Source organism: Sabethes cyaneus, chromosome 2 (assembly GCF_943734655.1).
Source record: "Sabethes cyaneus chromosome 2, idSabCyanKW18_F2, whole genome shotgun sequence".
NCBI classification, from domain to species: Eukaryota; Metazoa; Arthropoda; class Insecta; order Diptera; family Culicidae; genus Sabethes; species Sabethes cyaneus.
This window is the reverse complement of record NC_071354.1, coordinates 35,143,765-35,157,573: the sequence shown is the minus strand read 5'-3', so window position 1 is coordinate 35,157,573 and position 13,809 is coordinate 35,143,765. Positions and strand designations below refer to the sequence as shown.

General features: G+C 41.8%; 1 protein-coding gene across 1 annotated transcript in view; it reads right to left on the bottom strand.

Moving 5' to 3' along the window:
* LOC128733471 (serine/threonine-protein kinase PAK mbt) overlaps positions 1-11,686 on the bottom strand; it is a 33,739-nt gene extending 22,053 nt beyond the window's left edge. Inside the window, exon 1 of the mRNA XM_053827078.1 lies at positions 10,354-11,686. Coding sequence (XP_053683053.1) covers positions 10,354-11,177 — 824 coding nt within the window. The 5' untranslated portion in view covers positions 11,178-11,686. The remainder of the gene's footprint in view (positions 1-10,353) is intronic.
* Between the last annotated feature and the right edge of the window lie 2,123 nt (positions 11,687-13,809).

Genomic DNA, 13,809 nt, shown 5'->3' with positions numbered 1-13,809 from the left:
AAAATCGTTTGCTGATAAAACAATTTAGACATACCATCTCGAGTAATTAAAATGTAGATACCGACACAGTTCTCAAAACAAGAAAACCTGCGCACACGAAAGCGAAAGACTGCGTGAAAGACCTTCAGTGCTTTAGTGAGTGCAATAAACGGGGGATGATGCGTTTAAAAAAAATGCTTTGCAGGGTCAACTGATGGCACACCAAATTTGCTGAGGCAGCGACCAATCTGCCGATGAGCAATTGCAGGCACATGGCGGTAACATTTATTTGCTATTGAGTGAAACATTAATAACACTTGGCGAGTTTTTACCAATGGAAAAACATAGAAATGTTTATTAGAGGCCTATTAACTTGATATTATTTGTAACTGTTGAAACTTCTGGATACATCCTAATCAGGGTCACTGGTATAAACACCGTGGCCATTAGTAAGCAACATTCTGGGGGGAAATTAAGAGATTTCATCTATGTTAGGGTAAAAAACAGATTAATCAGAGGTCGCCTATTTTAATCAGCTGAAAATAAACGAGCTCAAAATGCAATATTTTGTTTATATTGTTAGAATATTTTGATATGAACATTATCTTGAATCATTTAACCATAATTGTAAATCATTCAAAAAATTTGCTGTGTGAATTATTGTTTTATCAGCAGCTCTATTTGGGACAAGTTTGGAATACGTCAGTAAAATTTAGGACTGCTTGAGAAAGCACCTTGGTCGTTGAAATGCGTTCCTTCTATTTAAAATTAGTTCCAGCGCTTCAAATTTCAATGTACAAAATCTGAAGTTTAGCCTAATAATAGTGACTTTTAGTGGTAACAGCTTGAAGAACTAAAGTCAACAAGAAGATAGGTATTTTGATGTTAGACCAAACTCGTGTTTTTAGTGTTTGACCTTGAAATGCGGTCAGGCATTAAAATTAATATTTTTTTGAAACGGTAGTTTTAAAGTTGATGGAGGGACAGTAGGAGAAAAGTAATGAACATTTTTTTTGGAGTGGGGGGGGGGCTTGGTAGATACACTTAACAAGTAGTCGTTATGACTCCTTCCATTTGTCCAATGCTGGTAGGTGCATGGGTCGAACCAAGCTATAATCTAAGATTATAACCGGATTTGAGTATATCTATGAACCGTAGGGGCGCTGGACAAAAGGAGACTGCGCAAACCCCTTGTTAAAGTAGCGACGTATGTGGTTGGGCTATTTTTAGACACAAATTGTGCCTCTTCCCCCGTCTACTATAGAAACCACCGACCGAGAAATTTTAATCTAACTTGTTTTTACTGTCAGGACGACAACACTATGCAGGCCCTTACGACTTGCAAGATACTGCGCGTGACGCTGTTCGTCTGTCAGCGTGTTAGCCGCGATTCTCAGAGCGGGCTTTCGGAGAAAGGCTCCGTTTTTATGAAATATTCTCCGAAAACCCGCGCTGAAAATCGCAGATTGGATTTGATAATAGGAGCGTTCGTGTCCAGATGTATGTTGATGCAGGTAGGTGCTAACAGAAGATGTTCCATCAACGGAAGCGAAGAAAAAAGTATTGAAAGATGCGGTGAGAAATCGGTCAGCTGAAGCATAATAGAGTCGCCGGAGAGGACCGACTTCCGGCAGAACTCTACAGAAATGGCCAAGAACCGCTAGCAACGGCACTTTACTGGATAATATCAAGAATTTGAGAAGAGGAGACTCTACCGGAGGAGTGGATAGAAAGTGTGGTATGTCCCATCTACAAAAAGGGCGATCGGCTAGATTGCAAGTTATTACCGCGGCATTACGTTGGTCAACGCCCCCTACAAGGTGCTCTTCCAGATTTTGTTGCGTCGTCTATCCCCAATAGCCAGAGAATTCGTAGGGCAGTTTCAGGCAGGCTTTATGGGGCCCCGTACTACGACGGATCAAATTTTTACTCTCCGACAAATCGCCCAGAAATGTCAAGAGTATAATGTGCCCACGAATCAGATTTTCGTGGATTTCAGGACAACATACGATACAGTTGAACGTGAACAGCTATATAACAGCGGTTCCTCAAACCGCTTAGTTAGTTACGAGGTACGATGCTGGTCTAACAAGCCAGTCGTCGTATATTCGAATCTCGGCTAGGCGGTGCTGCTAGATAACGTCAGTAGGATTCTTGCACTAGCACCGTAACTGTCCCGTACTCTAAAAGCCGGCTGTGAAGTTTGTCGATAAAGAAGGGTCAAGTCTTAGAAAAGACGTTTATGTTCACGGCTTTGCTTTTTTGTTAGATAAGGTTGAGATTAAATTTTTTAAACGCCAGGACACATGTCTTGTACCTATCGGAATGTCAGGACTCTACTTGAACCGGCACGCGCGGGTATCCTGGCAAGAGAGTTGCAGAAGATGAAGGTCGAGGTTGCAGCCATCCGGAAAGTGCGGTGGCCGAAGACGGGAGAACGTGAATTCCGCGCAGTAGATCCTATTGCGGGCACGACCTTCAAGTATCACATCTACTACAGTGGCGGCGATAAAGCAGAGCATGGAGTCGGATTCATATTACATGGAAAACAAATGAAGCGTGTCATTAGGTGGAGGCCCATCAATGACCGTCTATGCGTGTAGAGAATTAAGGGCAAATTCTTCAACTACAGTGTGATAAATGTGTACGCACCGACGAACGACAAGCCCGATGACGTAAAAGAGGCGTTCTGTGATCTTCTCGACAGGACATATAGAGAATGCCCAAGACATGACATAAAGATAGTCATCGGGGATACAAATGCACAGGTCGGACGTGAAGAGTTCTTTCGTCCCGTTATTGGTAGAGAAAGCCTCCATCCTACCACAAACGACAGTGGCCTGAGGCTAATCAACTTCGCTGTAGCCAGAGGAATGGTTATCTGTAGTACCCGGTTGTCCAACGTATTCAAATCGAAGTCAACGAGGAAGATACGACTGAACATTCGGTGGTTATCAGTGGATGGAGTTGCTGCAGAGTACTCTCGGAAGACTGATGAGCGGATCGGTGAACATCTCGGAGAGAACCTGAACGAACAGTGGAGACACATTCACGACGCGACCAGTACTACAGCGCGGGAAGTGTTGGGTACTACTGCTGCAGCCACTTCCAGTGAGTGGTTTGACGCAGAGTGCCATCGAGTGACTGATGAGAAGAATCGAGCCAGAAGTCACATTTTGGCTGCAACGGTGCACGCCAGAGCAGAGAGAGATACCGAGATGCTAGAGCAGTCGAAAAGAGACTTCACCGTCGTAAGAAACGTCAGCACTGGGATCGCGTTCTTGCGCGATACGAGAAGCTTCTTTAATACGATCAACGGAACCAGGAACCGGACCGTGCCAACTCTTGTTATGTGCAACGACAAGGAGGGGAACCAGATTACTGAAAGATCGGAGATGGCTAGGCGTTGGAAACAATATTTTGATGCATTGTTGAATGATGAACAAGATGGAACGATCAACAGAAACAGGATAACGATTGAGGATGATGGACAAGCTGTGTCCGCCAACTTTGGACGAGGTTAAGAAAGCAGCGAGAGAGCTGAAAAACGGCAAAGCAGCTGGAAAGGACGGCATCCTTGCCGAACTTTTGAAAGTCGGGAGCGAACGGCTGTATTGTGCAATCCATCAGGTTATCTAAAGGTATGGACTGAGGAGAAATTACCTACGGACTGGTTGGAAGGTCACATATGCCCAATTTACAGAAAGGGCCATCGACTCGAATGCAGCAATTATCGAGGCATTACTCTCCTCAATTCTGCATACAAAATCCTCTCCCGCATCCTGTTTCTCAGACTGAGGCCGTTGCAAGAAACCTTTGTTGGCGAATACCAGTCCGGTTTTCGAGAGGGACGCTCCACGACGGACCAAATGTTCACCTTGCGACAGATCCTCGATAAATTCCGGGAATTCAACTTGCAGACTCATCATTTGTCAATAGACTTCGAGGCGGCGTACAATTCAGTTAAACGAAACAAGCTGTGGCAAATTATGCTTGAGCATGGTTTTCCTACAACTCTGATTAGGCTGATACGTGCTACCCTTGATCGTATCGTTCAAAACCAAGCGTCAGGATAACGGGTGAGACATCGGACTCGTTTGTGACGTTAGATGGTTTGAAGCAAGGTGACGGACTATCGAACTTCTGTTCTGTCCAACTGCTGTTCAACATGGCATTAGAAGGTGCTATTCGAAGGGCCGGCGTGCAGAGAAGCGTCACAAAATCTTCGATGCTCCTAGGGTTCGCGGACGACATCGATATCATCGGTGTTAACCGTAAAGCTGTGGAGAAGCATACACGCATCTTAAGGAGGATCTACTTTAACGATAAAACCAACCAGAGGTTGCCCTCAAAGGGGAGTCCTATCTCCTATGCTGTGGTCCCTAGTAGTCGATGATCTTCTAAATAAATTGGCTGAAAAAGGCTAGGAAGTCATAGGATTCGCTGATGATATAACAATTTTAGTAAGGGGAAAGTATGAACATACTATTTCCAATAGAATGCAATCTGCCCTGAACTACACACTTAAATGGTATGACTTGGAAGGACTAAGTATTAACCCTTCTAAAACAGTCATAATACCATTTACAAGAAAAAAGGAAATACATTATTGCAGCTCTGCAGCTGTGGGGAGTCCAATTGCAGCAATGCAAACGTACAAAATAATTGGGTGTTATACTTGACCATAAGCTAAATTGGAACGATCATCTAGAGTATGCAATCTCAAAAGCAAACAATGCTCTTTGGGCTTGCAGCAATACATTTTGCAAAAAGTGGCGACTTAAACCGCGGATGATTCACTGGATTTATTCGGCAATTGTGAGACCCAGGCTAACATATGCTTCGCTATTGTGGTGGCCTAAAACTACACAAATAACAGCTCAAAAAATGCTTGGAAAGCTACAACGTATGGCGTGCTCTTCAATAACTGGAGCAATGACCAGCACACCTTCCAAAGCGCTACTAGATGCTCTTTTATATTTTCTACCGTTGCACCAATTCGTACTACTTGAAGCAGAAAAAGGTGCTCTTAGGCTTAGGCGCGTTAAACATTTTCAAGATGGGGATCTCAATGGACATCTACGAATCCTCCGAGATTTTCAACTGAACACGCTGGTAATAATGAACGAAGACTGGCTGGAAGCTAGGACAAACTTTGATATACCCTTCAAAGTAATCGAAACCGATCGCAGATTATAGGAAGAAGGTGGTACTAAGCCTCGTCCGGGATCACTCCTGTTTTACACCGATGGTTCTAAAATTGGCAAATCTACAGGAGCTGGGGTTATCGACACATCAATTCCAATGGGACAGTGGCCCACAGTCTTGCAAGCAGAAATATATGTCATTTGTACTTGTACAAACATTTGCTTGACTAGGAAATACAGACTTGCCAATATATGTATTTTCTCTGATAGTCAAGCAGCTCTAAATGCCTTAAAGGCATATACATGCCAGTCAAAGCTGGTTTGGGAATGCATCCTTTCCCTAAGACAATTGGCTTTAACTAACAATGTTAATTTATACTGGGTCCCGGTCATGCCGGTATAGAAAAAAAATGAAAAGGCCGATCTCTTAGCGAGAATTGGTTCCTCAACTGAATTCGTTGGACCTGAGCTATTCTGCGGGGTGTCTACAGCCTGCGTAAAAGCTGAGCTCAAAGTCTGGGAATCATCAACGATTGATGAGGACTGGAAAGCTGTTCCAACATTACGACAATCAAAGCGTTTCATTACGCCATGCAAAAGCATCACACGCAGCTTAATCAGTTTGAATAAAGTGGATCTGAGTACGCTGACCGGTCATTTAACCGGACACTGTCCGAACAGATATCACCTTAAAAATATAGGTAAGCTGACAGATGATATATGTCGATTCTGTAATTTTGAGATCGAGACCTCAGAACATATACTGTGTCAATGCAGCGCTCTAATTCAACAAAGACTGCGTAGTCTCGGAGAGGGCGTTCTAACGCCTAGCGAGATATGGTCTGCTGAAACAAAAAAGGTACTGAAATTCATTAAGGAAGTAATACCTTCTTGGGGGGAAATGTAAATTCATAGGGTGACCAACACTCTGACTCATGGTGATGGAACGAACTAATTATTCAAACAGCAACTCGGAGTATTCCACAATAGATCTAACTAATGGTCGCATGGTCAGGTTCCCATGAAAAAAATCTTAAGGAGGAAGCTGCGAGGATAGGGCTTATCATAAATTCTACCAAAACAAAGTATATGGTGGCTGGTAGAGAACGTGGTAGCCCTTCGGGTGTTGGAACTGCGGTGGTGATAGATGGAGATACTTTTGAAGTGGTCGACGAATTGGTTTACCTTGGTACGGTAGTGACATGTGACAACGATGTGAGCCGTGAAGTAAAAAGGCGGATAGCGGCTGCCAACAGGGCTTTCTACGGATTACGTAGCCACCTGAAGTCCCGTAGCCTACAACTCCCTACAAAAACTCGCGCTCTATAAGACGCTAATTCTGCAGGTGGTACTCTTCGGTCACGAAGCGTGGACATTGAAAGAGAGCGACGTCCTGATACGGGAGGACCGAGACAAGTGGTTGAAAGCTGTCAAAGATGAACTGCATTCAATGGATGGCGAACAGGTTTGGAAGCTGGTCTCTTGGCCCACTGACGAACAAGGACGAGTGGACGTTACAAAGCTTGATTTGTCGCGCACGGGTTTTTGCAGCAACAGGTCTTGAATTATGAAGAAATGTATGCTCCAGTGACAAGGTTACAATTATTAGAATAGGTTTAGCAGTAGATGTTCACGAAGGTTTCTTCCTGTGAAAACAGCTTTTCATCATGATTATCTGAACGGATTACGGATTACAGCAATCGCCTCGGTGTTGGAATTAGCAGCTTCCTAACGGAATTGAAGAGATGGGTTTCATCCGGTCAACGCGAGACTACTACCTACACATCAGGTGTACTACCTACACATCAGGTGACGAGCTGTATAGTATGACATCCTATATGTTGATGATCTTTTGATATCAAATCTACGTGGGCAATAAAGGTTGCGTTTGCATGCCTGAGAATCTCAAAAGGAAGAAGACAAACTTATTGATATGAAACAGCTCTTCATCAGGAATCTAAGTCTATCGGTACTCGTAATCAGCTGGCAGATTTTTTTACAAGACCTCTGGACGGTCATCAGGTATCAAACTGCTGACGTCCAATTTAGGATTGTCGGGGGTGTTTAACATTGTAACTCCTGGATACAGCATAACCAGGGTCAACATGGACAATCAAGTAACAAGACAGGATTAACTGGTCCAGGAATAGACAGGAATAGGGATTGACACCTATGGGTAGACGGCCAATTGTGTTCCAAGCTGAAAATCTAGCAATTTTAGAGCATTCTATTATGTGCTAGCACAGAAACTATAGACATTCAAATATATGTATCATATTCGATAGTCAAGCAACTCTGACCAATTTGTAGGACCTGAGCTTCTGTGGCTTATCTGCTTCCGCTTTAAAAATGGAGCTAAAAGCATGGGAATGTACGAAAGTGGAAGCAAATTGGAATGATACTTTCATTGCTATGCAGTGCAAACGGTCTATCTCTCTAAACAGGACTCGCAAAATTCTGGAACTTTCAAAGAAAGATTTAAGCAATTTTACTGGTCTTATACGAGGACATTGTCCGAGCCGCTATCTTTTGAAGCTCATGGGTTTTTCGCTTATCACGACGATTCCAATGTACTTGAATGGATTTATTTTGCATGGAATGATTGCTGACGGTATAAGCTAGTTGTTGATCAGTGGCGACTCGTCCGCATGTTCAACCTGTTCATAGGACAGGCAACAAAATTCAACCCGACATAATTTTTTTTCATCATTAGTTCATGATTTCGTTTGAACCGACGCATATGCAATACGAATAATTCGGTAAATTATTAGTTTAGTTTACGAAGCTGCTGAGCAAACCGTTCAACACGACGTTTGAACGTTGCTTTGATCTCAATGCACAAGCATATACCAACACATTATTCCTGGTGTTGATTCTGGGTACGAAGGAGATAAAAAGAGAATGTGAAACAGCTTTTACTCGAAAGCGCGGGCGCATTATTGTCTCATTACTCGTTCATCTTCAGCATTGAACAACTTACTACCACATATTCCTATAGCCTGCGCTTTGATTCCATCTTATCTAGTCACGAAGCTTATGAGCAAAACGTTCAATACGACGCTTGAACGTTGCTTTAGAGATTAGCACCAGGAACAATGTATTGGTACGAAGGGGATGGTATGCATTATTCGCAAAATTTTCTCATTAACTCGTTCATCTTTAGCATTGAACAACCTACGCATATTGCTTGTGGTGCGTGTGGTAATTATTCTTGAATTTGGTTCAATAGGTAAATTGATCGGAAAGTCTTAGGTTCGTAGTTAAAATTCAGAGACGAGTTTGCTGGTAAAGTAAACCGCCGTATTCCGCTGTTATTTGAATAATAGGGGTATTCACGTAGCGCTTATTATGTTGCGTATTCGGAGTATTGCGTATTTATACTGCCGCTACTCTGCCGCTTCCATAGAAACCGGAACTGCTATGCGAAATGCGGCAGCATATACACGAAATACACCGTTTACGCAAACATAGCAAGCGCTACGTGAATACCTCTGATGTTTGTTTTATGAATAAAATATAGAATTTCGATAATAAAAAAAGCTGCGTATTAATTTGTATTTTTCGCTGGTTGAACAGGTAAGCTAAACCACCACGAGTCGCCACTGTTGTTGATTGGGAAAAATTACATTGGAATGCATTTATGTCGCCGTGAAAAGCGTCAGAGAGGAGACAAAAAAAGAATCTTTCATTTACACATAAGCCCTTTACACATAATACGCGAGAAGTTACCCTCAAGACTTTTTTTTACACGGTTTGTTTTTTTCGATTACTCGAAAACGGTGCAGCCAAGGAACTATTTACAATCTACGTGAGGAATGTCGATCTACTCCCAAATGTATTGAGAAATAAATTAATGGTCTCTAAGTTACCCCGTTCTTAATACTCAAAAAACTAAACCGTGTAAAAAAAGTACTTGAGTGTAGGAAGTTTCACCTCTGTTAGTACAGTCCATATCCTGCTATAACTGAAGCAAGCTCGTTGAAATAAACCAAATCTTTTTTGCATACTCCAGATTTTCACTGCTGTACAACTTATGAATTTCAATTGAAGTGAGATGTAGCATTCATAAGTCTATTCCTAAAAAGTTGAATATTTAGCAAATAGATTTATTAAACTAACCACTACCTAACTCGATGAAGTATCGCTGTTTTCTGTTTTTGCCAATTTTATTCGACCGTTTTTCGACCATATCCAGCCGTCAAACAACGTTTACTTCCATATTAGGAATACTTACAACCGATCATGGGCGTATTTTCGGTCTCGAGAAAGTGTAGTAAGAAACATGGAATAGAGCCAAATCATGTTCAGATTCTCATTTTAGCCAACCATTTTTATACTCATAGTCATAATACGTATGTCAAAAAGTCAATGATAACACTTTTTTTTAAACTTCGTTTCCATAAACCAAGACTCCTCCGATTTGACTGCCTAGCAATAGACGTGGACGTTACGTTATCGAGACCGAAACGAATCAAGTCAACATTTTTTGTTCGCTATGGTAACCTCTGCGTAGTGCTCTGGGAAGAGTAAATATGCACAAAATTCGCATGTGGTTGGTTTCAAAAAAAAGAAAAACCAGTTCTCGGTTTCTATCGGTAAACTTTGTACATTGGTAAAGCTGTGACTTTTAAACACAAACATCTCTGTAGGGTTGTACCGTACGTACGGCTACGTTGGCGAGAGACTCTTTTTGGACATTCGATAATGTTGTGGTTGTTGTTGTTGTTTTGATGAAGTTGTACAAATTTGCGGTTGAGCATCGACGCTGGCGACCTTGAGCCGTCTACACAAACATGGACATGGATTAGCGTCGTAAACGATAAAGGTATAAATATTTAACCTGTCGAACGATTACGACACGAGCGGAGTTTTCCTTAATATGAGAAATTAACAGTAAACACTGCATTAATTTATATCATTGCCATACCACCCGCCGCAGACAAGATGACTTCGGTCGGACAGTAATAAATGCAAGCGGATGTGTGTATCTTGTTGGTATGATGAGACGAATTTTTCGGTAGAATCACTTAACGATACTCATTGCGTTGAGAGCAAGGGTATAATCGGCAAACTGTGAACTATGAGTGATCAGGATTTATTAGGTGTTGATTTCATGACCAACAGATAAAACTGTTGCTTTAAGAAATTACCAATTTATCACACAAAATGAGGTAAATATTTTACGCATGTTACACATGAAGTATTCGAACTAATAATTTACACTTACATGCTGTTCAGCATCAATGCGCCGTCGGTCAACACGTCAACCGGATTGGAAAGGTGATTTCCGTTGGTGCCATTATTGCCCGCGGCGGTCCCAACAGTCGGCTGCTGCCCCACAACATTTCCATTCAGATGATGATGGTGCGCTCCGGACTGCTGCTGCTGTTGCTGCAACTGCTGATGGTGATGGTTGTATGACAATTGCTGATGAGAATGCTGATGTACGTGGGACTGAGCTTGCGGGTCCGTGTTGTTCAGATAGTTCACATTAGTTTGATTATCGTGGAAGGAAGGATTTGCATGCGGTTGCTGATGGGGATGATGAAAATTGCCGGGGAAATGTTGTTTGGCTGGTATCGACGGGAAATTGCTGTTGGTTGAGGGAAATGGAGACTGATTGCCTGCAAGGTGTAGCGGTTCTTCCGGAACCGATGGAGGCACATTGGTGTTGGCACGTAGATCTCCACGTCTTACCCTCGGAGGGCTAGAGCTTCGCAAAGAATTAGATCGGGCGACGCTTGAAGTTTTCGGCAAAACCAATTTTCCGGGCTCACTGCTAGTAGTGGACGCTGCACTGGAATTTGGGTTGTGGTGTGGTCGGACAATAGTTTTAAGGTCTAAAATTTCCGTAGGCGTAATCTCCGATGGATCAATCAATGGAAGAGGTCGGTTAGTCGATTTTAGGATCTGGTTATTCCCCACAATTGAAGCCCACTGCAATGGTAGACCGACATAGCGCCCTTCCCGTTTGTCAAATCCTGTGTGAACACGGTGCTCAAAATTACTCGGAAATGAAATCTGCGGCTTTTTCTTCTTCTTGGAAAACATCGTAATTACACAAAAACGCACTTAAGATCAATAGAATTGCTCCAGAAAATATCCTTCTGCACGATCACTTAGCACCGTCATCGACACTTTTTTTCTGCAAATTATTGCCTCACTCAGAAACTAACAACCTGATGCTTTCAGCCAAATAAAATTTTTAACTTCATCACATTTACTCTTTGTTGATTTCACTGATGGCGTTATTTTTTCATTATTCGCTCCAGAACCACTACTCCATCAACCAGTCCCAGAAGTTGTCAAACACTTTGTCAACACACGTATACACATACGCAGCGAACTGAAAAAGGGAGGAATAATCTTCAGTTCCTCGGGAAACGGCAGAAGCTTACTACCGCCAACTAAAACACATTTTTCTGGCCAAATCACACTCACGACGGAACAAACAGACTTGCGTTAAAAAAGATTAAACACGTTAGAACACCGTAGCACAGATTTTACACAAATTTAGCATTATTTTGATATGAATTTTCGAGAGATCACGCACCGAACGAATCGAAACTCCCGTTCGCGACTGTGGCAGTTCAGTATCAAGTTTTTTTTGCGATCTTCTTCTTGGCTTCGTGTCGCATTTTGTAAGGTTCCCGAAAGTTTACTGAAGAAGCAGTGTTTCCAATGTGTTCCAAAACGCAGAAAACTAAAAAAACATTATTATCGCTTACATTCTTTGCATTTGTGTGTAACAAAAACTTGAGTAAAAAGGCACAGAAGGCAATGAAAATATTCTAGAAATAATGTTTATCGATTTTGGTCATGGCTTTACAAGAAAATAAATTTAACAAAAATCTTCAACAACTGCCTGTAACAAACATCGTGATCTCTGGCATTACTGATCGATACAATTGCCAGCGCCAAACGCCTCGACGGTGGCGAGAATTGGTACTGTGAACGGAATTTGTGGTCCACTGATAAAAAGTTGAAAAATTGTTAGCATCAGAGTTGCCAGCGGAATTAGCAAATGGGACTCTGTCCTCTGGAACACAAATGACATTAAATATATGAATCCGGAATCGGTTCCCATAGGGGGACGTTTCAGTATCGGTAAAATATGTCATGCTGCATATCAAAAAACATCAGCACTCGACAAAACAGCGATTAGTGACCGTATCTCATATGTCTCAGAGGCCATATGGCTGCTTCCGGGCCTCGGAGAGATTTTCTTACCTGATCCAAGTAGGTACAGATTTCGAAGGAACTTGTCCAGCACAGACAATCGGCCATTTGGCCTCTGAGAGACATGAGATGGTCACTAATCCACGATGTTCAAAATACCGTCATTAAAATATAAAATAGGCCTTTCAACCGGTAAATGCTCAGATGGTTTGGTTGTTGGTGTATCTTACACCTAAGCCAATTTTTAAAAAATCGATCGATTAACTTTTAAGTTACGCCTTTTTGATGTTTTGATCTGCCCTTTAAAGCCTAGTATCCAGCTGAAAAGAAAACAGCTCAAGAAAAAATCTTACTATTTACCGAAGAAATTTTGACAACTGCAAGGCAAGCAATTATCTGTCATTTTTTCTTGTGGTAAAAATTGCGCCGGATATTATTCCGTACGGAAAAGTGACGTTTCAATTCACTTGCATGTAAAACTGCGCCATCTGAAAATGAAACAGTATTTCTTGTGAGGTCCATACCGGTATAGAAATCGCAAACGGAAAATCTTTTCTTTAGCATTTCTTGGCCTATCTTTTTGCCCATTTCTTTTCAGGTCGATACCAGGCTTAAGATTGTTCATATAAAATAAATAAAAATCTTCAATGAGACTTCCAAAATGAACGTAAAACATAACCGGTATTGATTTTTTATGCAACATATGCTCATTAGTCACTGGCGATCAATTTAGGAGTCTTGCGCTGTATTGGGATTAACCGGAAATATTCCGGCTTAAGTTATCGCTATGGGAAATGGCCAGTATTGAACAAGAACAAATAGTTATCATGCGACACCTTAAATACCGCCAGAATTTAAAAACTAGATCAATCGAAGTCACATCAACTACACTCAACCCCCGCTAATATGAAAAACAGCTCGTTCAGATTGGGCGAGTTCGTTTTTAATCTAAATAATTGGTAACTCTATTCATTTTCACATATGCGCAAGACGCTCACCCTATGAACTTGTTGTTTTGATTTGACGAAAACAAAAGTTTTGAAAACATTTCAAACATGCGCGAATTCTAAACATTCGGTTTGTAGAAGACGAAATGAGCTCGACAGTTTCGACTAAAATGGTCTATTTTGAGTGCTGGAGAGAGGTAAGTTGCATATGAGCTTGTTCCGTGATCGTCGTAAGGGGGGCCGGTTACCAACGGGACTGTGATATTATTATGCAATATATGAACAACAAGTGTTGCGATTTGCACACCACCGCCAGCGGCGGTGGCTGCGAACGGACTGTGCCGCAACAGAGCTATCCCAGATAACACAAAATCGTAATAGAAAGTTCATAATAAATCGTTTTCATGTCAATTTCACATTGGAATTGTATAATAATTAGAGTATGTCAAATCGAAGTAAACAATAAGTTGTTTTGCAGTCGTGCGTGCCTTCATATACAATTCATGACTGTGAATTATAAAGCAGTATAGACGATTGCAATATTTGATTATATCTTA